The 26537-nt window shown below is 33.2% G+C and overlaps 1 protein-coding gene across 2 annotated transcripts in view; it reads right to left on the bottom strand.

Annotated features, from left to right (window-relative positions):
* Positions 1-3614: 3614 nt before the first annotated feature.
* LOC126777852 (endothelin-converting enzyme homolog) overlaps positions 3615-26537 on the bottom strand; it is a 64376-nt gene continuing 41453 nt past the window's right edge. For both annotated transcript variants that reach the window (XM_050501089.1, XM_050501088.1), the window contains 13 exons: positions 18374-18539; positions 14769-14981; positions 13702-13915; positions 12536-12608; positions 11879-12199; positions 11702-11799; positions 11295-11458; positions 10641-10823; positions 10284-10445; positions 9254-9443; positions 8948-9078; positions 8046-8185; positions 3615-7299 (listed from right to left, as the gene is read on the bottom strand). In XM_050501089.1, coding sequence (XP_050357046.1) covers positions 7123-7299; positions 8046-8185; positions 8948-9078; positions 9254-9443; positions 10284-10445; positions 10641-10823; positions 11295-11458; positions 11702-11799; positions 11879-12199; positions 12536-12608; positions 13702-13915; positions 14769-14981; positions 18374-18539 — 2232 coding nt within the window. In that variant the 3' untranslated portion in view covers positions 3615-7122. The remainder of the gene's footprint in view (positions 7300-8045; positions 8186-8947; positions 9079-9253; positions 9444-10283; positions 10446-10640; positions 10824-11294; positions 11459-11701; positions 11800-11878; positions 12200-12535; positions 12609-13701; positions 13916-14768; positions 14982-18373; positions 18540-26537) is intronic.

Genomic DNA, 26537 nt, shown 5'->3' with positions numbered 1-26537 from the left:
AAAAAAAAACATTAAATTGTTGTAAATTACACATTTTTTAAGCATTCGCATCGATCTTGCGATTTGCGATTGCGCGATTTATGTATTTGTACATATTGGCCGGTTTTTTTTGAAACGCTTATTAATTTGCAAAGAAAAGTTTTTATATTTTTATTAGAAAACGAAAATTTGTAGGATTTACAGAAAAAATACGTAAAAAAAACGTTTCATATAATGTTTAAAAACAATGAATATACACACATCGATTGAACTCGTACAATCAGTCAAAAATAAATTGTATCATTCGCTATGTGTCTAATTATGTGTTGGTATATTAATTATGTTAACGGGCCTATTATACAATTAGGTACTTACGCACGACGACGGCTCGATCGGCTTCTTGACTTTACGACACAGCGCTGTCGCTGTGACTAAGCAATCTTGATAGTTTTCTATTTTTTAATTTATTGTTTTTTTCTTTAAATATTGTCAATTATGATAAGCAATTCAATAATTAGGGAAGGCTTCTTCTTCTTCTTCTTCTTCGTCGTGTCACTCTTGTCAGAGCGGTCGTGGTCGCCATGAAGTATTATAAATTATTCGGCGCTGATGTTATTCGCCTCACGAGTCTGCGCCATATGTCCCTGTCAGTGGTAAGCCTCGTGCATTCATGCAAAGGACCGCCAACAGTTGTTTTTATTTGGTCGGTCCATCGCATGGGCGTCCTTCCACGTGGTCTGATGCCATACACCTTGCCTTAAATAACAAGGCGTTCAATGGAGTCATTTCCTTGCCGGGAGACGTGTCCAAAAAATGTTAATATGCGCTTTCGAACCAGCGCCGAAAGACGCTGTTTGATGCCGAGTTCTTGAAGAATGGAGATATTGGTGCGAAATTCGATCCACGAAACTCTTAACATTCGTCTCCAGCACCACATTTCCAGAGCATCGATCTTCTTTTTTTCGACCTGCCGCAAAGTCCACGTCTCCGCAGCGTATAAAAATATGGGGAAAACAAACGTTTGTACGAGCCGGATCTTGGTTGCTTTGGTAATGTTTCTGTTCCTCCATATTTTCTTCAGCCTCTCCATTGCAGTTCTTGTAATTGCCATACGTCGCTTGACCTCATCTACGCATCCGCCATTATTCGATATTAAAGCTCCCAGATATATATAGGATTAGACGACCTCACAGTTCTGAGTGATCTCGGGCGAGTTGTTTTTCGCCCGGTCTACAATCATCATCTTCGTTTTACTGCGGTTAAGCATTAATCCGAATTCTTGGCATACGCGCTCCATTTTAAGAAGCAATCCTTCCATATGAACCGCGTCAGACGCAAACAGGGTCGTGTCGTCGGCATAGCGTAAATTCGTAATCTTGCGCCCACCAACTGCAACACCGTCACTCCAGTCCTCAAGCGCAATGCGCATTACCGGTTCTGTGTAAGCATTGAACAAGAACGATGATATTATGCATCCTTGGCGAACTCCAGCGCTGGGATGAAAGTCTTCAGATAAAACATCATCCGTCCGCACGGATGCAGTCCCGTCTTCGTAAAGGCAAGGCAGATATCTCAAAATCCATAAAAGATTATTTTTTTGTGAAATTTCAGTGTTTTTCACTGAGTGATTTAAGTGTGTTCAGTGATTGAGTTTGAGTGCATTCGAGTTGCTGCTACTGCTAGTGCAGTCCTATCCCTCCCGCGGCTTTCCTCGTATACATTATTATACTATTTTTTTTAGAATAATAGTAATCCCCATTAAAGGAATTTACTAAAATTAGGAATTTTAGTAATTTACTCCTCCAATTAAACATAAAGCTTGTGCTTGTAATTGTGATAATAGCCCAACCTGGGACTTGTGTGCGGTTCGTAAGCCGTAGAGCTATTGTTTCTTATATAGTTTTGTATTACCTTTATATTTTAGTTTTTTTTAAGATCATTAGATAAGTGTTTTTATTAATTCTTTTGATTGAGATTGCTTATATTTAACTATTTACCTTGGTTTAAAAAAAAATTAAATGATCTAGTATCTACAATAGGTAGGCGCACTATACAGTTTACGCTCTATTGTGTGGAGTGGTTTGGAGTTTAAAAATTGATCCTACCTCTAGCGATTGCGCAGTACTGAATTCGAATGCCCATTTCTCCATTACCCAACGCATTGCATTTTTTAGCATTTTAGACTTTGTAATTATGTTTTTTTAAAAGTCTTTTAATTAGATATTTATTAAAATAATTTAAAAAATATATATTCTTTATGAAATAACGTCAATTTTGGTAATTTTTTCTTAATAATAATTAATTATTCAGGAGCACGCTCGAACAGAACGTTCTTAGTAGTTTTATGCCTTTTAATGTGAATTTTTTATAGTTAATTCATGCAAATATAAAATAAAATGACGCCGTTATGGACTAAATCACTGTTTAAAATATAGTATTGTATTTTTTCTATTCAAATTAGTAAGCACTGTATAGTACTTGTAGTTCAATATACGAACTAAAAAAAGTGCATTCGCGCATTTTACGTAAACTTGCTTTGGAATTTTGACTTTGTATAAATACCAATACCAAATTGAGAAAATTGAGGCCGCTTTGATCTAAACTAATAATTGTTCTTCATTTTTCAATAAGATCAAAATTTCAACATCTTTTAGTTTCTTAGAATAAGAACAACAAAGTTAACCGTTTAATGAAAAACGGCGGTGGAAATGTAATACCCCTTTTTATGTCACATAATACGATGGTAAAATAAAACTAAAGATTATTATAAAAATAATACATATACATAAAATAACAAGGCAAATACAAAATTCGATCTCAACCAAAAATAATGCGTCAATTTAATGGTAAAGTTGTATATGTATATATTCCTCCTGTGGTTGGAATAGGTTATAGATATATCTAGGCCCGGCGGGCCGGCCGTCAGAGCGTCACGGTAGCATGCGAAAACGATCCCGTGGCGCTCCTCGTTTAGACGGAAAGGGTACCGCTGGTTTTTTAGTGGGTATTCCGATGTTCGGAGTGCACTCGGCGCCTTGGACACCGGCGAGCCCTAACGTACCCCCCCACAGTTCCCGTAACGCGTCCAGCGTAAAGAAAAAAAAGGCTATAGATATATCTGAAATATAAGCAATCATAATTATTAAAGGTGACCTGTATAAAATTTTTATAAAATACGTTATTTATTTTAATAACAATATAACATGTTGTAGTAAGAAAATTTTTGTTTAGTTATTTTACATAACTACCGATATATAATTTTATAATTATTGTCAGAAAACATTATACGGTAGTCCTGTTAATAACCAATACCCATTAAAAAAACAAAACTATTTTTTATGTAATATATAGTAGAGATTAGTATAGTGAACAGTTATGTTTTATGACATATTATTACTTAAAATATGAATCTAAAGTGCCCTATACTCCACGTGCTGAAAACTAATAGTCTCACACTAAAAGCAGTGTGATCATATACCTTGAATACGTATTAATCCCTGTAAACCCTATTCCAATAGAAGGAGTAATGGATTTGCATATTCCATAAGATTTGACTATTACTCGAATAAATATAAATTATAAAGACATATATACACTTTAAATACTAAACACTTTTAATAAATAATAAAAAGAAATGTATTTCTTAACCATTTATTTGAATCAATCACAATTAAAACAAAAATTTAATGCATCTAAAATAATTGTGTTTAAAAATTCTTATAAAACTTAACTTTTCTAACTTAACTGGGTTCAAATAATGAAATGTCGATTCTATTGTATACAATCTATAAACGAATTTGACAGAACTAAAAATTACATAATTTAATTACTTGTTTGTGATAAATACTTGTTGTGAATGACTTTATGAGTTATTTTATAGCCAAATATTTTTTCTTTGTATTCCTGTGATTTTGTGTAAAGGATACAGTCTGGATCGACTTCATGTGATTATAATTAGGAAAAGAAAATTATATCTTTTAAATGTGAAGAGTTAAGGATGTCTTTCAAATTAGTATCGTTTATAGATTGTGTCCAAACATATATTCATAGTAATTGTAGTTTTGTTTTTTAATTTAATATAAAGAACAAATTAAAGATTACATTGATATTACGGTCAGTAGCGCAGCTAGGTGGATAAAGGCCGCTGTGCAGTGTCAGCCATCAATACATGATTGGTATAAATATCGCCAAAGTACAGAAATGTTAGATTACTAGTAATATAAAATATATGAATAATGAGTTAGAATAAGTATGAAAGTTGGTATTGTTAATATTTATTTGATATGATGCCCCTAGGGGCCATCAACTTAGGATAGCCCGGTGTATTGTGCCGCCTTATTCTATGATAGCTACGCCACTGATTACAGTCACCGATAAATATTATAATTTTGTTGATTAATGACTAGTTATACTTAATAGCAAGTACTGCAAATAAATATCTTATGATATCATCTACTATTATATAAAACCGTAACACTAATACTGTTTAAAATCTGTTGTTCATATTAATTAATATTATATATAATAATTTTAAATATATTCAATATTAATTAGAGCCATTTAAAAGCAAACATAACTTTAAAAGAGTTTGACAGCTGACATATGAGTTGAAATGACAGTTAGGACTATAAAAAAAAGTAGATTGAAGAAGAATAAAGGGCCAAAGCCATTCGGGCTAACAGCAACATGTCAATTCCGAAAAAAAAAGAATAGAAATTGTTTTTTGTCATTTAAATGGCTCATTGTGAACATTAAATACAACACCTACTAATACAAATGGTTCTAGCTACTAAATGCTGGTTGTTTTATGACTTTAAAATAGGTATATGTAAAGGCACGGCTAATAAATAATTTAAGTATGCGTAAAATTGAACTGATATATTGATTTACAAAATTAAATATACTAACAAATAAATATAAGTGTTATAATAAATAGACAACCGAGATATAAATATTAATAAAATTATTCTTAATAAGCCTGGCACGTTAATTCAATTTTTTTTAAACATCAATAATGTTTGTATAAAAAGATTTGAATCACGTGACAATGCAATGTATTATAAGCATTTCATATTGAAAGAAATAACAAAAACCTTTAATTTCGCGACGTAATTAATATGATATATATTTTTTTTACTTTAATGCTACTTGTACATACTTAATAAACTATGAAAGAGGAAGAACGGTGAGAATGTGATATTTGTATAAAGATGAAGAAAGTTGAATCTTATTGTCAACTCTATAATCAGCTTTTATGACATATTGCCCAACTACAGGGTAGACAAGTACAACGATATACATATTAAGATCTTTTTTACCTAAAACAGAAGACTATTTAAAAGGTGCACTTTTACCGGCTGATAATTAATTTCTAATCTCTACCACCAATTAAACGCTAATGATTATATGACGTCACAAAAAATGTTAAATGACGTGTGTAGCCAATTTTTAAAACCTGTCAAAAAGGGTTTTCCTTTTGTTATTATCCATTCTGTAGTCGGGTATATTTTTTACATTTTAATTAAATTCTATTTTAATGTTATACAACATAAAATAAACATTTCAATATTACAACTCAAACGAATTACGAGATTCCTTCATTTAAATCAAATCATATAACTGTCAATAAAATCCTTTCAGATAATGTAATATTAGTTGATATATCAGAAATTAGTATTTGTTTATAATATAATCAATATTATTATTTAACAATAATGCATATTAATATAATACATGTATGTTAACATTTAAAATAACTATTATGAAGACATATATTTTTAATAATAAAAGCGTTTTTTACTGTTTCGCTAATACTCTTAAAACAAACAAATACAATAACTCTTATTATTTTGTATAGTTTTAAAACGTGGATGGATTTAATTTAAATATTTTACAATAAAATAAATAAAATCTAAATTCTTTTATTTTTTTGTTGTTTATAATCTAGAGCTTTTTGTGCGTGACATTGACGCATCTAAGCGTCAAATTCAATTGACGCACACATTACAAATTTAAGCACATGAATACACAATGATATCACACAATATCTACTTTTATATTTATCTAATAAAAAAAGGAACTACAATTATAATGATTAAATACAGACGAACACTATAATATATAATGCTGTGCGGCGAACATATAAAGAAAACTATTTAAAAATAAACTTTATTTGATATAATAACTTAGTAAAAATATAAATGTTACGAACTAATAAATAAACTTCGCACTTATCACGTAAACCTGTATCAATACAATAAAAACATCTACATATTATATCCAATAAGCTATTGAAGTTTGAAGGCAAATTATTGTTACTACTCAGTTCAGTTGGTCCGTTTAAATGATTTGTTAATATGAAAATATTTCCATTAAAAAAAGATACCAGCTACTTCAAGACTATTATATCCATTTGAGATTACTATTTAGTATAAGGTAATGTATATCAAATAAAATAATAAATAATTTTATTATCTAATTTGTGCATTGCATTAAATAAACAAAAATAGATGCAAAAACTGTTAAAAAAAAAACAAACTATTCCAACTCCAATTAACATTAAAATAAATCTAATACAGACAAGATCATCACTAGAGTCAATTCATCTTGCTATTCTCAAGAGGGTTTATCTTTAAATTGTAAAAATAGTAATCTCTCATAGAAATAATCGGTATAAAGTTTAATAAACAAACACGATATCGTGTAAACATTCAATAAATTGTAACATTTCAGATTGCCTTTTTACTTAAAATAAATCTTATTTTTCGAACAAGCAATTGTTAAACTATCTGTCAAAGATCTCGTTTGATACAGATCTACAAATTTGAAAACCATAGACAAAACTAGACGCTGGTTGTTCTTAAGTATAAATCATCGTTACAATCTACAATATACCCGTTTTAACATAGCTAAGCTCTGGCAACTCACTATTAAAATTTTATTTAATTGAAACATAGATTATTTGGCACTTTATTAATAGTTTTAATATGAAATTGACGATTTAAAAAAAAAACAATCTCCATTATGATTTGCAATAATTTGTAAATTTTGTTTAATCTATGTTTTCAATTTTTAAAATTTTGTATGCATTACACTGTACGTAATCAGCGTAGCCGAAGCGTTATTTACACCATGGCTTTTGGTTTACCATACCTCACATTTGTACTTAGGATTCATTTTCGAATCTACAGAGCAGTTGAACTCGCGCGAAAAGTCTGGAAGGTTCGATATTGGCCCTATTACTCTATACTTCGCGATAGTGTGATCATCTTTCTCGATTTGCATCTTCGTAGATTCTTTGGTCATAGCTGAACACCACACCTGAAATTGTGTATGTATATATATACAAATTCTAAATTCAAATGATGTTTAACGTTAAGGTCCGTAAAATATATTTGAATTACAACAGACTGTGAGAATAATATTTTATAATAATTTTGTGTAAATCATTAGTTATCTAAAGCTTCGATTGTCCCACTGCTGGGCTAAGGATGGGCTGGGCCAAAAAGTTTCTAAAAAGGCTTTCTAAAAAGTTGAAGTTTGGAGCTTATTCCACCACGTTACTCCAATGCGGTTTGGTGGATATACATATGACAGAACGTTGAAACTATTGAACTTTGAACAGTGAAATTAGACACACGCTGATTGCAGCGCGAGATGAATTATAAACACAAATGAAGCACATAAAAAATCAGTGGTGGGTGCCTGAGTTTGAACCCTCAATCACCGGTTCAAATTCACGCGTTCTAACCGCTGCGCTGAATATTGTTATTTTCAATGATACAAATGTCAAAATGACACCTTCCTCTCCTTAAAATACTAATTGTCCTATGAAAGAACAATACCTTACCGAAAAATCGTTCACGATATTAAACAGCTTTATTAAATTCGATAGTATTTATATTGTCATGGTGTGCCTCATGGTTCATTACTGAGACCACTACATTATAATGGTTATATAAATGGGAAAAAATTAAGTACTTATATACAGTTGAGACAAGGTTCGGTTAGGCTGGTTCAGATTAAAATCGATTATTTTAGGAAAATAGTAAGATTTTTGTTTGTACCTGTGCGAATGATATAAAGAATAACTGACGGTGGTTGTATTTCAATCCGGGTAATGTAAGATTGACTTTAGCGTTCTTGCTGTATTCAAGGTAGGCGTGGAATGACGCTTTGAGACCGCCATTGTCTGCGATATTCTCACCTGAAAATGAAAATGTTCATGTAATACTAAGACTATAATAGTATAGGGCTCTGTGAAAAGCCGTCTGGGTAGGTACCACCCACTCATCACGTATTCTACGAGCAAACAGCTTTATTTAATATTGCTGTGTTCTGGGTTGAGTGAGTCAATTAAAAGCACAAGGGACATAATAATAATGTCCTCCAGACCGATTTTGCCACTGTGGCGGATATAAATAAGTCATCAAGTAGTCAAAAAGGTTAGTGGCGCATTGGCGTTTGCCAGAAATGGTTAATATGTCTTACAGCGCCAATGACTATGGGCGGTGGTGATCACTTTATATCAGGCCTATTTGCTCGTCCAACTACGTATTTTATAATAATAATAATATCCTGGGACATTATTCACACATGGCCATCTGATCCCAAACTAAGCAGAGCTTGTATGATGGAAACCAGACAACTGATATACTACAAGTATTACTTTTCTTTTATAAATAAATACTTATATAGATAATTACACCAGACTCAGGACAAACAGATATGTTTATGCACACAAATGTCTGTTCTGGGTGGGAATCGAACCCAAAACCTTCAGCGTGAAAGGCAAGTATCTACCAACCACGCCAACGGCCCGTCAATAGAATATATATTATTATAAGAATTATCGATAAACTAAAAGTTATATAATAATATTTTTTTTCTATTGTTATAAATAGCAAACTTTAGTTAATATGCTTTAAAATAAATTATACTATTATATCATTTTATAATTGCCACTTACCGAGAGTTTGTTTGCCATTTAAGTTTTGTCCTTCCATCTTGTATTTCGAGTACTGCTCTTGGATGCATTCAGTTCGGTGCTTAAATTTACCTATAGTTGCGTTGTTCCACCAACGATTAAGGTTACCAAACCTAAAAAATACAAACCCAATAGATCGGTATTTATTCATAATAAAATATTAAATATCTGCTTTTTTAAAAATAAAATTCATTATTATTTCATGAGTTTGAAGGAAACTATTGAAAAAAAGCAACAAAATTCTAAATAAGAAAAGTATCTGCAATTTAAAGTAATAGAGCTTTTTACCTATCATACTCCCGCCCTTGGTCGTCAAAAGCGTGTGTCAATTCGTGTCCCATAACGACTCCCATAGCTCCATAATTGACACTTTTCGGATTATCGCCATCATAGAACGGTAGCTGTAGAATACCGGCTGGAAAAACTATTTGATTCTTCGTCGGTGTGTAATATGCGTTGACTGTGGATGGAGTCATTCCTAAAAAAAGTAGGCAATTAAATTAAAGCGTGCTTAACACATGACCAAAGTTAAAAACTGTTTAAGCCAAAACGGACTAAGCGTTTTTCTTTTGAGAAATCATCAGCTGCAGACCAAAGCTTGGGAGGTGGCTCTGGTATTAATCCTCAAGTCGTTAGTCTTGCATTTGAACTATTTCCAGTCGTGTCAGATTACCGTCCCATCAGATGATGAGAAAGAGAGAATAGAGCGTCAACTATTTGACACATTTGTTCAATATTATAGTTCCTAGCCAGTTGACAGTTTTCATAAATAATAGCCACCGTAACGGAAATCGAATAGATAGACATGATAAAGTAACATTACACTCAAATAGAACATTGATTTTACGTCCAGTTGGAAGGGTGAGTGAGCCAGTGTGTACTAGCATCGACATAAATTCTAATCCAATGTTTCATTGAAGATGAAGTGGTTTGTACTTCATGCTGGTGTATATATGCCACGAGGTCACTCATTTGCTGTCCTACCCAAAATAATTTTTTTTTTTTTATAGAATAGGAAGATGGACGAGCATATGGGCCACCTGATGGTAAATGGTCACCAAATGCCCTTAGACATTGGCATTGTAAGAAATGTCAACCATCGCTTATAGCCAATGCGCCACCAACCTTGGGAACTAAGATTTTATGTCCCTTGTGCCTGTAATTACACTGGCTCACTGACCCTTCAAACCGGAACACAACAATATCAAGTATTGCTGTTTTGCGGTAGAATATCTGATGAGTGGGTGGTACCTACCCAGACGGGCTTGCACAAAGCCCTACCACCAGTAAAATATCCGGATATAATCATAATATTTACCCCATTTGGTTTTATTAACAGGTTGATCCAGTTTGCTGAGGTCATGTTTGAGACTAAAAACGTTGAAAGCAATGTTATTAGCGAAGTATTCATTAGGTTTGACTTCCAACTCTTCATACTGTTTATCTAAATCTTCTTTGTTTAATATGTAATCAGGAAACCCTGAAAAATCATATTTTAATACATTACATTTTTATCAAATACAATGGTCACTAAGTGGTGTTGATCCACTGCTTATTGAACTGAATATTTGTATAACTATTCTCTACGTACAAAAGTTTGTACGACATTGCTGTCCGATACAAAAGTTTGCCTTAAATAGTGAATCATATAATTAATGTGAATAGTATATATTACCTATCATGTCAGTGATAGCATCAGCCTTCGTTTCAGCTGCCTCTCTTGTTTCAGCGTCCATCCAATCCAGGTCTTTGAGATGTTTTTTGAACGCTGCTCGTATATTATCTATCATTATTTCACCTTGCGTCTTCGCTTCACCGTGAAATACCTCGCGGACAAACATTGCTCCCACAGCGAAGCCTATATATAATAAATTAATTTACGTTACAAATTTACCCCTCTCTCTGTATTTTTTAAATAAGTAGCTCAAGAGTAATTAATAAGTTACGCTCATGACCAACTTACTGAGAACTAGTGACAATTCATAATCGAAATAACATAACTCCATATATATTGCACAAAATGGTTAAACTGCTATATAATACTTCTTTTGACATAATTGAGATTTTAAATTATTATATGACTTGGAGATTGTTTACCTTCACCGAATTTTTAAGTTAAAGAGAACGGCGGATTCCAAAAGGATATATATATTGTGTTTTTATTTGTATACAAACAAATCAAATTACTGAATCGAGATTAAAGCTTTTTATGAGAAAATTGAAGGTTCCTTTAATAGTATCGCATGCAAGCACTGAACTACACTAATTTGACAAAAAGATTGTCCTCTCGAATCAATTTTCTTCAGGTAAACATATATTTTAGGCTTACCAATAGCATTGTTTGTATCAGTAACACAATAACGCCAAGATTCCTCCGTGCCTTCAGAACCAAAGAGGGCCTTCCTTAGAATCTTGGTGGCATCTCGGAAGGACTTGGACAAATAGGTGGAGAGAGATCTGGACACCTGCCACATCATGTAGCTGGTGAGCGTCCTGAAATTTATGAAATAATAAACATAGTTAATGATCACTGAAAGCGCTAAATCTATCAAAATATTAAATGATTGCAAAATTATTCACATTTAAGATTATTGTATATTTATTGAAGTAGAAATTCAGATAACTCGAAATAATACTAAAATCTTATTCTTTTGTAAGACAATCTGATTACATACTACAAATGGGATTATATTGAGAAATAAAATTAAATATGACTACAAAAAAAAAATAAGTTACTTTTGATCTTCCTCCGTTTTACTGTATTTTCTCAAAATTCTTGTCAGATTTTTAAAGTATTCCGGAGCGTATACGACTATTCTTTCGTTATCAGGTATCTGCAATACAAATTAGATTAACGAAAACCATATAATTTTTTTTTAATTTTTTTTAAATATTTTCATACAATGGACTTACGCTTTTATTAACAAGTTTGAACGCATCGTTAAAGAACATAGACCAATTTAGGAACGGCGCTTCTTTCTGCCACTGTTTCACTGTATACGGATTATATAATCCTTCTTCATCTCTTCTATCTTCTGCGGGAATTGTTATATTAGCTAATTCAGATTCGAAGAGTATTACTTTGTTCATTTGCGCACGTGCTTCGGTTTTATTGGCTCCCAATAGAACGCAAATTCTGGTCATATAATCTAAGTATGCGTCGAGAACTTTCTTATGTGCCGTCCTGTTGAGATAATTGTCGCGCGTGGGAAGATTTAAACCACCTTGATCGAGCTGTGAAATTAAAAACATATTACATTTTTTATTCATTTTAGGAATTGGAATACGAGTAATTAGAACACCTGATAGTATATGGTCATCCATAGAGGCACAAGGAGGATAAGATTCTTAGACGTTATGTTTCTTCTTATTCAACCTGTACAATACAGTTGTTTACCGGTAAAACTGACATCGGTAAAAGTATCGTATTCTATTTTTGAAAAGTTTTTTTTTGTTCTTAATTTTAGTGTTAGTGTTTACTAAGTCCAAGATCTTCAAGAACGAATTACATAAAAGATCTTATCAATACTATGCAAAACTTGCAAATGAGATAAATAAAAAGAAACTTACAACAATGACGTGTTTTGATGAATTCCTGTCATCCTCTGTGACAGCCCAATTAAAAAGACCACCTAAGTTGTAACTGAAAAAGACGATTAATCAAATATATAATATCGACCAAGCATCTCTGAAAAAATATAGAGATTTTGTACTTGTTAATATTTCTTGATGAGCTGAGATGGCTCAGTGGTAAGAACGCGTGAATCTTAACGGATGATCGTGGGTTCAAACCCGGGCAAGCACCACTGAATTTTCATGTGCTAAATTGATTATGATTCAGTTCGTGCATTACGGTGAAGGAAAACATCGTGAGGGAACTTGCATTTGTCTAATTTCACTGAATTTCTGCCACATGTGTATTCAACCAACCCGCATTGGTACCTCGTGGTGGAATAAGCTACAAACCTTCACCTCAAAAAAGGAGAAGAGGCCTTTAGCCCAGCAGTGGGACATGCACAGGCTGTTACGGTAATATTTCTTTAACAAGTTAAAATATTGTGATGAATATAAGAATCCCGAGTTTACTAAAGCAACGTAAATTAATACGAAGCATTTATTGCTTGTTATAAACAATATAAACAGTTCCATTGTTATCGTTAACATTTCAAATAAAATAGTATTAAGAGTACACGGTAATTTCTATATGCTATTATTGTAATTATTATCGTTCTGAGATGCTATTTAAGTTTTATTTATATTCCGATATTCCTCCAAATATTGGACTCACGATGTTTACATATATCGCTTAGCACGGTATGACTTATGAATGCTAGTAGGGACTTAGTGCTGTACGCTTAGATTTGAACCTGCAATCTTATTTAAAGTCCACTGGCTTATCAGTCATTGGTTTTCAATGTGTAGTAGTTTTTTTTATAAAATAGGAAGGCGAACGAGCATATGGGCCATCTGATGGTAAGTGGTCACCAACGCCCATAGACATTGGCATTGTAAGAAATTTTAACCATCGCTTACATCACCAATGTGCCACCAACCTTGGGAACTAAGATGTTATATCCCTTATGCCTGTAATTACACTGACACACTCACCATTCAAACCGAAACACAACAATACCAAGTACTGCCGTTTTGCGGTAGAATATCTGGCGAGTGGTTGGTACCTACCCAAACGAGCTTGCACAAAGCCCTACCACCAGTAAAAAAGAATTAGGTCTTACGTGTTCTGCACATCTTGAAGCAACTTCTGTAAGTCCCACTTGTGCTGTTTGATCAAAGTGTTTGGTAGTATGTGCCATCCACCTAATTTTTTAATAATATTCACCAGCGGCTTCTCTCCTAATTTCTCTATCGTTTCGTTCGTATCTATACAAGCGTCATAATATACACGTGCTTTTGCTTCTGCGTCTGATGGATCAGTTATGTTTATCTTTTCTGCAATAAAAAATCTTTTTTGAGTCTCTAAAATATAAATTTTCTCAAATTTCCTTGTTACTGATTTATTTTTTCAATTACATCGAATATTATATTAACATCAAATAAAAGTATATAAGATTAGCAGTTTAATAAACACAGGAAATTATATATTATATATGTGTGTGTAATTGAATATATTAATACAATCAACACCTCTTAAAAATCAATATACAGGAATATCACCTGTAACATACATTTGTCAAAAAGGCAAATTTAGTGTGAAGACTTTCTAATCGATACCGTACAAACCTTTTTACGCATGTGCAATTCTATTATAGGCCTTATAACGATGTTACTTTGAATGAGATATGCTTCAAAATATTCACTTAATTTTTCTGATAATCGTTGATGTGGTAAGGTAATTAGCATTAATATACTAATACTATAAAAATAAACCGCCGTGAGTCGAAAATTGTCGTAATAAAGTAACAAAATATTTAACAATAATATATAATGTATTAGTCAAACAGTTTATAGTATATATTTGGGAGTAAAGATGTTAATTCATTTCAGATTTTGTAAATAACATATGTTTATCTCGTAACTGGTAAATAATATATCGATCAAATTAAAAACAATGGAATAAACGAAGTTCGCTGTATTGTTTGTTAATCCAAAATGAGAATGATGTCTATAACCTGTTCCATTCGACGAAGGGGTAAAGATAGTGAAGTGTAATTGTAGTTACAATTAAGAACCTAAAATAACACCTTGCGGTACGCCACATAATTTTATGATTTTAATTATGTCAATTTTTTTTATTGAATTATTTATACTTGTATTACGTGTTATATAAAATCAAAAGCCTCACCTATTGCCGATCTGATGATAAGTTGATTCTGAAGTTCGATCTTACTGAAGATTCCCCAGCTGGATTTACCCTCGGGTATTGGGTTGTTTCTGATCCAACCACCGCACGCGAAGTCGTAGAAATCCTCACATGGATCCTGATTTTCGTCAAGAGCTCTTATAACTTCACTGGCCGTGTAAATACAAGAACTAGACAAACACACGCTGCTTTCTTCTGAAAGTTTCAAGAACTTCAGTCACTTTACGATTTATATGTGTAAGAATTAAAAAAAAAAAGTTAGTAAAAAAGTAATTGTTTAACTGGTATTTATGTGTGCGCTAAAAATAGCACAAGATTATTCAGACACTTTTTTAATGTTAGCAGGAGTTTAGACCGGCTCAATGGCTTAATTTATGTATAATAAGGTTTTTAAAATTAATGTTAAGTCATGCCATAAGTCATTTGCTCTACCAGCTTCCTGTTCACAGAGAATATCACTACATTTTATAAAAAAAGTCCCCCGTCGCATCTGTCTGTGTGTCAGAACGCCATAATCTCATAAACTACTGATCGGATTTTCATAGGGTTTCCACCAATGGATGGAGTGATTCATGAGGAAGATATAGGTCATTGGATTTTGTGAAATATGGCTGAAATATGACCTTAAATGTTGAAGATGTCGGAAAAGATCATGATGACTGGGAGCTTCACTGACGTGAGCCCTGTAAACCATTAGAGTAATATGTATAACGATTAAAAATGTTTTATGTAGACAATAATCTATCCGAAGCCAGGTCAGATAGCTAGTCGAAAACTAAAAATTACTTAACTTAAAATCACTTTTAAGAACCGCATAAGTCAAGTCAATGTTTACGTAAAAAATGCAAACATATTATACATATTTACAAACAGTATATTAGTCTTAATTATAACTTATAATCAGCATAACAAATTGGTCGGTTTTACTGTGCGCTGTTATATTACAATCAGGTAAACAACAGTGTTAAATAAATAATGAAGTTTTAATCTTAGTCATCGTACACTTAAGATAGTAAACCAGAGTATACGTACAGTACGATATTATTATTTAAACAGACTATATAATTTGATCCATGATATATCGCTAATTTTTCTCAATTGTTCATTGAAGAAAGACGTATTATTATATTTCAGGCAAGATTGACTAATTTAAATGAAATATACCAGTAGGCAAAAGGGAAAACGGACCACATTATGATAAGTCACCGCTCATAAACAATGGCACCGCAAGAAATATTAATCATCCCTTACAATGCGCCACCGACCTTGGAAACTAAGATGTTATGTTATGGCTCACTCACCCGCCCCGGAACGTAACAATACTAAGCAATGGTATTTGGTAGTAGAATGTGTGATGTGTGTGGTACCTATACAGACGGGCATGCTCAAAGCCTTACCACTAAGTAAAATTACCGTGTATTACATCACATTGAATGTAATATACAAAGCTCTAAAATTATAGCTATGTGGGCGGTGTCGCCAACTCTGCACTAGTCTAGCCTTTCGGGTCAATTGGTTTACATTTGTAATAAGGCTATAAAGTTACTGGGATCGGCTTTTAATGGGTTGGGCCCAAAAAATCGATATAGACTGAACAATGAACAATTACATCCAATAATAATTATTTGTTTGTATGGAGTATCACCAACTGATATAATAAAGAATAAACGAGATTAAACAAAATTAATCGTAAGCCAATTTAACTAAATTGAGTTTGTATGTTTGTTTGCTACGCTTTCAAGTCTTAACTATTCATCCGATCATTCTGAAATTTTCACATCCACGTTTTTAGGGGTGCAGAAAACGACATATTATGTCACTTAATACCTCCCTCAGACGCAGACGAAGCCGCGGAAAAAGAAATAAAAATATATTAGAAATGCGAAATGGTCGTGTATTTGGTTATTTATTACTCATTCACGTACTGACTGGATGGAATTAAATTAAGCTTGTTATATACTACAATATATCGAATGGAAATGTACATAGCATAATAAAAATTACTTTAAAAGCCAGCCTATTGTCGCCTGGTCCTCTATATTTCGATTTTATTTTAAACATTTCATCAGTCAATAGAAATGTTTCTAAAGCTTATCTGTATTAAAATAAACATTAGATTAAAAAAAACGCGTAGCAAAGAGGGTTATAAAACGGTTAATCCATTATAAAAACAATTCCCATGTTTTTTTTCCGATTTAGTACGACATTTTGACAAATTGGACTAGAAATAATTGTACTTATTATCATATCAGAATACAAAAAGGTCTAAATTTTCGTGTAACGTGATCTCATAAAGACAGGGAGAGTCGACACTGCGATGGCCTTCGAACCAACCCCGAGGCTCGATTATATTTCACTTGGCCCGTCGCTTTACGACGTAATAAAATATATTGTTATGTTGTCTCCATCTAAATTAGACATAATTTTACGTAATCGTATATATCATGATAAATACATTTCTTATCCTATTGATAGATGGCGCTAAATGTATATTTCGCGTTTCTAAATCGCGCTGTCTTGATATTTTTTCCTGTGTATATATAATCTAGAAGAAAATTTGCGATTCTAAGGGTAAATGCTGCTATTATTTTTGTCACCATTCTATGCGGTCAAAACTTGTACAGTAAGTATTTTTATTTGTATTTATTTAAAGCTTTAATGTGAATAATTATGTAATTAAATATTTAAAAAATCGAGAATTGTGATCAAATTTACTTATGTGGTTTATGATTACTGTCGGTAAAAATCATTTCCTTTATCTCAATTACCATTTCCTCCTTCTATACTTCGTGACTTAGCAACATTAAATATGATTACGGTCGAAATATGAAAAGATTATTAAAATATTTATCAAGGCCGTGTCAGTATCAGAGGCTACCAGACCTTCGACTGAAAAGGGGCCTGAAAATATGAATGTTTCAAAAATGCTAATATAAAATGAAAATAATATTTTCACTTCTGTTAAAAAAGTCAAGATGGCTCTGTGATAATAATCCAAAGTTCAAACCCGGGCAAGCACCACTAATTGCTCTTGGGTTTGCCGGTTAAGGAAAACATCGTGAGGAAACCGGCATGTGTCTAATTTCACTGAAATTCTGCCACATATGTATTCCACTAAACCACATCGGTACCGCGTGGTAGAATAAGCTCTAAACCTTCTCCTCAAAAATTGGCTGTTACTGTTAAATAATTAGTTATTACGTCATTAGTTTCAGTAAAAAAATACCTAAATAGATATCGCTTATACGATTTTATCAAATATTACTTTCGGTCCGAGGCTTCGCCCACGTTTGAGGGAGGTGTTTGTGCAGGTGTAAGATACACTATGAGCTTTTCTGTACCAATGAGAATGTTTATGCAAAATTTCATGATGATCGTTTGAGTAGCTTATAAGCGAAAGATTAAAAAACAAACAAGCTCACTTTCGCGATTACAATATTAGTTAGGATTACATATATAGGACTTACATAAAAAAGCGTTATTATATAAGCGTTTATTAATGATTAAATAATAAAATTTGATGTTTACCCAAATTATCATCCATTTGAAATTAACCCTTTTATGTATGTACTAGTTTCAATTCTTACCTTTATTTTCAGGTTGGTAGCACGGTGGTACTGGTATATACGACGGACCACGTAGAGTGAGCAGCACAGATATGGTCAATAGTATCGCGACGAGAAGGATGGCACATGTTACGAGGAGCACTCTTTCTAATTTGGTTCTCTGATGCCATCCTATAAAGGAAACGCCCTGTAACAAGGAAATCATATGTGTAATGAAGTGCAGTTCTTATGTACAAACATAGTAAATAATGTTTCTTAGATAATCCTTGATATAACTGTTATATATAACGTGATAGAAAATATTTATTATATAAGTATATAGTGATCCAGTACATACGCAATCCGAGGCCAATTCTACTAAGAAATTATTATTTTATCGCAATGGAATCGAAATGAAGTTAATTAATCGAATTAAATAAAGATATTAATTAATATAATGAGCAAATTTTAATTTAAGAATAATAGCAACAATAGCTAGAATTATCTCTAGGATGATACCCGCTTAGTATCTATTTGATATATAGATGGTATTAATACCATCTGTTCTTAAGAAAACGATTTTCTTCGTCCCTATATACCACGATGACTAAATTACGCAGCTACATATACATGAGATGATACTTATAAGAACGTTTTTAATGTCTTGTTATTCACAATAACGAGTCTATTCGAACCGAACATTAACTTATAAGACTGTTAGTGATTAGTGTAACACTATTTTTATCGATTACATGAAGCGCGTAATCGCCTTAAACTTGACCGAGCACGCTGTAAACAAGATCAAAAGATTCTTTATAAGACATAAAATGTTCTCTAGGTCACTTCGCAGTTTAAATTTAATCAATAATGTTGGCGATTCTGTTTAGAAAATGTATAAAAAAATGTCTCATTGATAAATTGCCTCATCTCTTTTTAAGAATATTTAGCTTATTGTACCACGCCAATGTGCAATCCACTGGGCTATTGCGGCAATAATAATAATAATGTCCGCCGGATCGATTTTGGCCACGGCGACTAATGCGAAACGCTAGGAGTATGGTGCACCCTCTACTCTCTCAATCTCATAATCAGATGGGACGGAAATCCGTTACGTCTGAAAAGAGTCCAGGCACAGGACCAACCGCTTTACGTGCTTTCCGAGGACTTGCGACCTTATATCTAGCAACGAGGCAGTATTGCGGCAATATTGATATATTAATAATAATAATGTCCTCCAGATATATTTCGGCCACGGCGACCAATCTCACGAGAGATTAGCCAACTACGCAGGAGATATTATAGTGCACAAGTGTGTGCGCAAACACAGGTGCACTCTCTATTCCCTAACTCTCATAATCCGATGGGACGGCAATCCGACACGACCGGAAAGAGTTCAGGCGCAGGACCAACGGCTTTACGTGCTTTCCGAGGCACGGGAGTGTAAAGACTTCCAACTTCCAGACGCTGAACTGAGAATTTTCTGACAGAAAAACCCAATAACTTTTCATTGGCCCGTCCTGGGAATTGAACCCAGGACCTCCGGGTCAGCGGCCTTATATCAAGCCACTAGACCAACGATGCAGTCAAATTGATATATAAAACCACCAGCGTACATATAATATAATAATATACTAATTTACATATACGCTTATCTTATTTATCTTTAAATTACATACAAGTAGGTACAGTATTACAGTAACTACTAATTTTATAACCTGTTGTCATATTATAAGCGACCATAGACTGAGACACGTGTTTTTCCCTTCGGTTTCGCAATTAGATTCGCCTTATTATTTTATTAGTCATATTGATGAGATGAGTAAGTATAATTATACAGCTATTACGTAACCGTAACAGCCTGTGAATGTCCCACTGCTGGGCTAAATGCCTCCTCTCCCTTTTTGAGGAGAAGGTTTGGAGCTTATTCCACCACGCTGCTCCAATGCGGTTTGGTGGAATACACATGTGGCAGAATTTCAGTGAAATTAGACACATGGAGGTTTCCTCACGATGTTTTCCTTCACAGTAAAGCACGAGATGAATTATAATCACAAATTAAGCACATGAAAATTCAGTGGTGCTTGCCCGGGTTGGAACTCACGATCATCGGTTAAGATTCACGCGTTCTTACCACTGGTCCATCTCGGCCCTTATGCTATTACGTCCTGTAGTGCTATTCTGTAAGAGCTTACTTCGTATCTCACTCGTGATATGTCGAATTTGACTTATTGTGATACGCTATTTTGATGCGTATACTTAAAATATAAATATAATCCTTATATACTTTAAATGTTACATTTACCGAAAAATAATGATCGTGTTATTCTGTAAGGACTCACTTTGTATCTCACTCGTGTAATGTTGTAAACTGTTATAATTGTCATATCACAAATTTATTTATTCTTATATAATACCTCTACTGTACATTTAATAAATAAAACTCATCGTATTAATATTGAAGTAACATAATATATCACTTAGTTAGATTAACGGTTGTAACGTCACGGTAGCATGCAAAAGCGTTCCCGTGGCGCTCCTCGTTAAGACGGAAAGGGTACCGCTGGTTTTTTAGTGGGTTCCGATGTTCGGGGCGCACTCGGCGCCTTGGACACCGGCGAGCCTCATAACCCCCCCCCCACTGTTCCCGTGGGGGAAACGCGTAACGCGTATTTCCAGCGATAAAAAAGGTAGATTAACTGTTTCCATTTACAATAAATATTGTAGTTTATACATTACAATTATGTAAATATTTTAATGAACGTTAATAATCGTTAATTAATTGTGACATTAATTAAAATAATATACTTAATAGAACTTCGATAAACCGATGTTTTATTATCAAAGCCTAATTAGGTATTTGTTAAAGATCACATATATTAATGACTTTTATTTTATATAGCTGCCCCACGCGGTTTCATTCGCTTCAAACGATACTGCTCCACCTCTGTAGATCGTCGCTTGATATAGTCTAAATATAAATGGGCTATCTAAACTACAAAGCTTTTACAAATCGGACTTTAGATTTTGAGATCAGCGCTTTCACGCAAACAAATATATATATAATAAATAGAGTAACAATAGAATCTTTTAAAAAAAATCGCTTCGTTTGGTATCTTTTCAATTTTTTTAATGCAACAACAATTTCAGGATAACACTCATAAGCTATTTATGTGTTGAATAACATATCGAAAGAATAAAGCTGTAGACACACTTTCGTTTAAAGTATTCTTATATAATAAGTATTAAGAAAAAAGTAGTAAGAAGCCGAGATGGCCTAGTGGTAAGAACGCGTGAATCTTAACCGATGATCGTGGGTTCAAACCCGGGCAAGCACCACTGAATTTTCATGTGCTTAATTTGTGTTTATAATTCATTTCGTGCTTAACGGTGAAGGAAAACATCGCGAGGAAACCTGCATGTGTCTAATTTCATTGAAATTCTGCCACATGTGTATTCTACCAACCCGCATTGGAGCAGCGTGGTGGAATAAGCTCCAAACCTTCTCCTCAAAAGGGAGGGGAGGCCTAAGCCCAGCAGTGGGACATTAACAGGCTGTTACTGTTACTGTTGAAGTATTAAGGACGAGGTTACATTAGATATGATCGAGTATCATTCAAACAGAAACAGATGCTTCGTTTATTTCTATAAATAGTAATAAACAAAGTCCGGTGACTTCTGTCTTTGTATTTGAATAAGTATTAACTGCGTAATGTATTTTTATACGGATTTTATGTATAACACCGATAATATACACACACGAACATAACAAGTAAATATATAATTATATATTTACTTATATATATAATATATATTATATATAATATATAATTATATATATCATTTAAAATCCATAATACAATTTATACATTGAGATGTTAGAAAATATTCAACGGAAATTTATATGATGCCTTAATATTAAATGTCGTGCAGTAAATGAAATCATTCCATTAGTTGATCGTCGAACGCTGAGAGATCAATTATTTTTGTTTAAATTAATTAGGAATTATATAGATTCACCATACTTTCTAAATTGCTTAAGTTTCAAATGTCCTAATGTACGTACACGAAAAAAGGCTTTGTTTTGTCCCTTTTTAAATACTAATTATACGCGAAATTCCTTTATATATAGAGTTTGTAAGGAATATAACGCTAAATTTCCTAGTATAGATATATTTACGGAATCAATCGCAAACTTTAGGAAGTTTGTGTTAGAGCCCATAATACCCTAATTTTTTAATTTAAATTTCCCCTTCTTTCATGATTATTTTTATTATTATTAATTTGTTCTGCTCTAATTATGTTTTAGTTATAAGAGTGAACTAGACTGGTATGTGTTCTTAAGTTAATATTATAGTTTTAAGAATAAATATCCTGTTTGTTTCCCAAATAAATAAATTAATAAAAAAAATAATTATGACATTCTAGAGGCAACAACAATAATAATAGAATGCCTTAGTCCAGCAGTTATTTAGATGCTTAATTTCATTTAATACGTATACCGGATGAACTATGTTTAAGTTTCACTTATTCAAATATACATTATACATATAAAATTTGAAGCTAAAAAAATTACGCATTTGGTTACATTGTTAATCATATGATAAGCAAGGTTATGTGTGTATGTGATAATCCATGTTAATAAACACACACACACACAGCTAAAAGATTAGAATTTAGTAACCGGCTTCTTTGTACCAGGCGTGAAACATTTTTATATAATTTGTTTTGTCTCCGTAATACTCATTCAAGCTTTGTAAAAGATACGCGGGAAGAAAAAAACATGTAATAAGAGAAAATAATCTACATTTATAAAATCTTTTATCCTGGCTGACTATCAACGCACAGGCAAACCTACTTAGCCTAGAAAAGTCTGAAATTTGCAATTTAGGTTTATTATAACGTAAGCTAAAAAGGATTTTTAGAAATTTCAACTTTAGAGGCGAAATGCGATCAAGTTTCTATATTTCTGTGTGTTCTTTATATATTTGTAGAAGCTTCGAAGTGAAGCAATAAATAAGATAGAATAAAAATTAACATACCGTTATTGTCATAGGGAATGGTTTAACTTTCTTTTAATAACTTTTATATTTATATATATTATATCACTTGTATATATACTATATAACTTGTATATGCTTAGAACGTAACTGAGGCACTAAATCCGATCATCGAATAGTTGTTATCCTATTGTAGCCCAATAAACAGCTATTGAAATGTTTAGGTGTCGTCGGTCACAGAATAGGAAATATGTTAACAATGTAAGTATATAAAACGAAGTTAAAGTAATAAAAAAAATAAAGTAAATGCGTTGGGCAGAGGTAGAAAAGGTTTGGAACTTATTTCATCACGCTGCTCCAATGCTGTTACACGTACAGGCTTGGATACAGGATATGAATTATAAACAGAAGAAACAGTAGTGCTCGCCCGGGCTTGAGTCGGAAAACTTTAATTAAGATTGGCGTTTTCTAGACACTATGGAGTCTCGGGTCTCTGGAGAAGAATGGTGTAAGTTTTATATTTGATTTTGTTTTTGTATAGGTAGGGACGAACGTATGGGCCACCTAATGGTAAGTGGTCACCAATGCCAATAGACATTGGCATTGTAAGAAATGTTAACCATCGCTTATATCCTTGGGAACTAAGATATTATGTCCCTTGTGCCTGTAATTACACTGGCTAACTCACCCTTCAAACCGGAACACAACAATACCAAGTACTGCTGTTTTGCAGTAGAATATCTGATGAGTAGGTGGTAGCTACCCAGACGAGCTTGCACGAAGCCCTACCACCAGTATGTGAATACACATATCATCAATTATTCAATGGCCAAACATCAAGTAACACACATCAGTAATTTGTGTAATTAATAATTAATAAAGAAGGAGGGTTATAAAAACATATTGATCCCATGGGTTGAGGAGCATTGGCGTTGTAAACAGTGCCAACTGCCAATGATGAAGGTAACTCCTCTCTATAACAATAGGTAGCCCATTGGCTTGCCTGCCTTCCTAAATTATATGATATAACATAGGTAAATTTTGTAACAACCTCTTGATAAGTGATCACTTCTGTCTATTGACTCCTGACAGGGTGGCTCTTCTTTCACAGACAATGCGGCCTTTACTTGTAGGTATAAACAGGCTGTATCTACTTACAATTCATTTAAAACGAATACCCACACAAAAAAATAAATTAAAAAAAAAACAATCTTACATACTGATAAATATATCCTGCGGTCACAGCGTACGTCATAAAACTAAATGCGCACTTTATATTTGAATTTTATTGGTGTAGTCCTTAGACATAGTAATGTCATACTGAAATATATTATACACAGCTTGTTTTATTGCACTAATGGCGTAACCATTCTTGTACCGACTTCGATGTGCATTTTCATTAAAATAATAAAAATGTGTTTCATACCAAAAATAATCAATGCATAATTCGTTTCACTTACGTTTTCAGAGTGAGTGATATTTTAAATCTTTAGATTTATTAAGATACTTGATTGAGAGCTCTAATATTATGAATGCAAAAGTTACTCTGTCTGTATGTTCCGCTTTCGCGGCTAAACCACTGAACCGATTTTGATGAAATTTCGTATGAAGCAAGTTTGAACCCCAAGGAAAGACATTGTTTATTTCTCTCTGCCTAATACCAGCCCCCTCCCTAGAACGAGCTCGTATAAATATAACTAGTATAAAATATTTTGTAAAAAATAATTAAATATATAAAATGAATGTTTGTTCGTCTCATATGTTAAAGTAATCATCCGATTCAAGTGAAACTTAGTATCCTCTCAAGTCTGTAGGGGTATTATGCAAGATTAAACTCGATACTTATCGCAGAAAACGGTCGTGAGATATCAGAAAGTGATATGCGACATTGACCATAATAATTATAACATTTCAAGAATACACACATCAAAGTAGTATATCGTCTTAAGTTGGTTGTGAACATTTACTGGTGGTAGGGCTTTGCGCAAGCTCGTCTGGGTAGGTACCACCCACTCATCAGATATTATACCGCAAAACAGCAATACTTGATATTGTTGTGTTCCGGTTTGAAGGGTGAGTGAGCCAGTGTAATTACAGGCACAAGGGACATAAAATCTTAGTTCCCAAGGTTGGTGGCGCATTGGCTATAAGCGATGGTTGACATTTCTTACAATGCCAATGTCTAAGGGCGTTTGGTGACCACTTACCATCAGGTGGCCCATATGCTCGCCCACCTTCCTATTCTATTAAAAAAAAAAAAAATTCACAAATGAATGAAGTGAGTTTGTACATACCAGCACGGCTGTAGTGTAACTCCGAACCGGTGGTAGTTTTTTGACCATCAATAAAAACATGTATTGCTTATATATTGAATACAGATTGTGGAATTATAATTTGAATTTGAATATATTGCGCTCGAGTCGCTTCTGATATTTTTTTACAAATAAATAATTAAGGGAGGCATTTTAATCAACTAAGATTGCCAGGGCTTAAAATAAAAAAGCCGGAATCAGCATTTATTAAGGCCGAGCATTTTCCCTTAAAAGCTATTCAGCTTATATTGTAATCTAATTATTTAAGGCCAGACATACGTTTAATAAGGCAGGAATACGTTTATAATGCTGTACATAACGTTTATAATATTTATCATTGCCTTATTTGCTCTGCAAGCTTTGTGACTGCGTTACACTCACTTTAACATACAAATAGCCTTAAAAAGTCAGGACCGGCCGGACTCGTAAATATTTGGTCTGAAACGATCTTACAAAACCAAACATGTCCGGCTAAAGCCAGAAATTCGACAAAACTAAGTGCACCTCTTGCATGTTATCCACGCGTTGCTAAGCTGTTGATCCAACTGTGATGAAAATTTGGCTGGTTCTTCTGTTCACGAGAGATTTTTTCTTTATATGTTTGTCCTTCAATATAAACGTTTTATGGATACCCTTGCTTCATGGGGAGCCGGGAAGGGGAATTTAGATTCATGTTTATAGATACCTTAAATTCAATTTACCCTTTTTTTGTGTGTCGAGTTCAGTAGTGAAACACGTGTATGGACTGCATTTTTATCTGCCAAATTTGTGTTGTAATTCATCTCAATTTCGGCGGCGAAAGATATGTTATACAAAATTATAATGAAACCTGCTTGTGTCGGATGAACCTACCACACCTATATCGAATATTCCGCATTAGAGCAGCTTGGCGAAATA

This window comes from Nymphalis io, chromosome 24 (genome assembly GCF_905147045.1).
Source record: "Nymphalis io chromosome 24, ilAglIoxx1.1, whole genome shotgun sequence".
NCBI lineage: Eukaryota > Metazoa > Arthropoda > Insecta > Lepidoptera > Nymphalidae > Nymphalis > Nymphalis io.
Note: the sequence above shows the minus strand (reverse complement) of the source record. Positions and strands in the feature narration are given on the sequence as shown.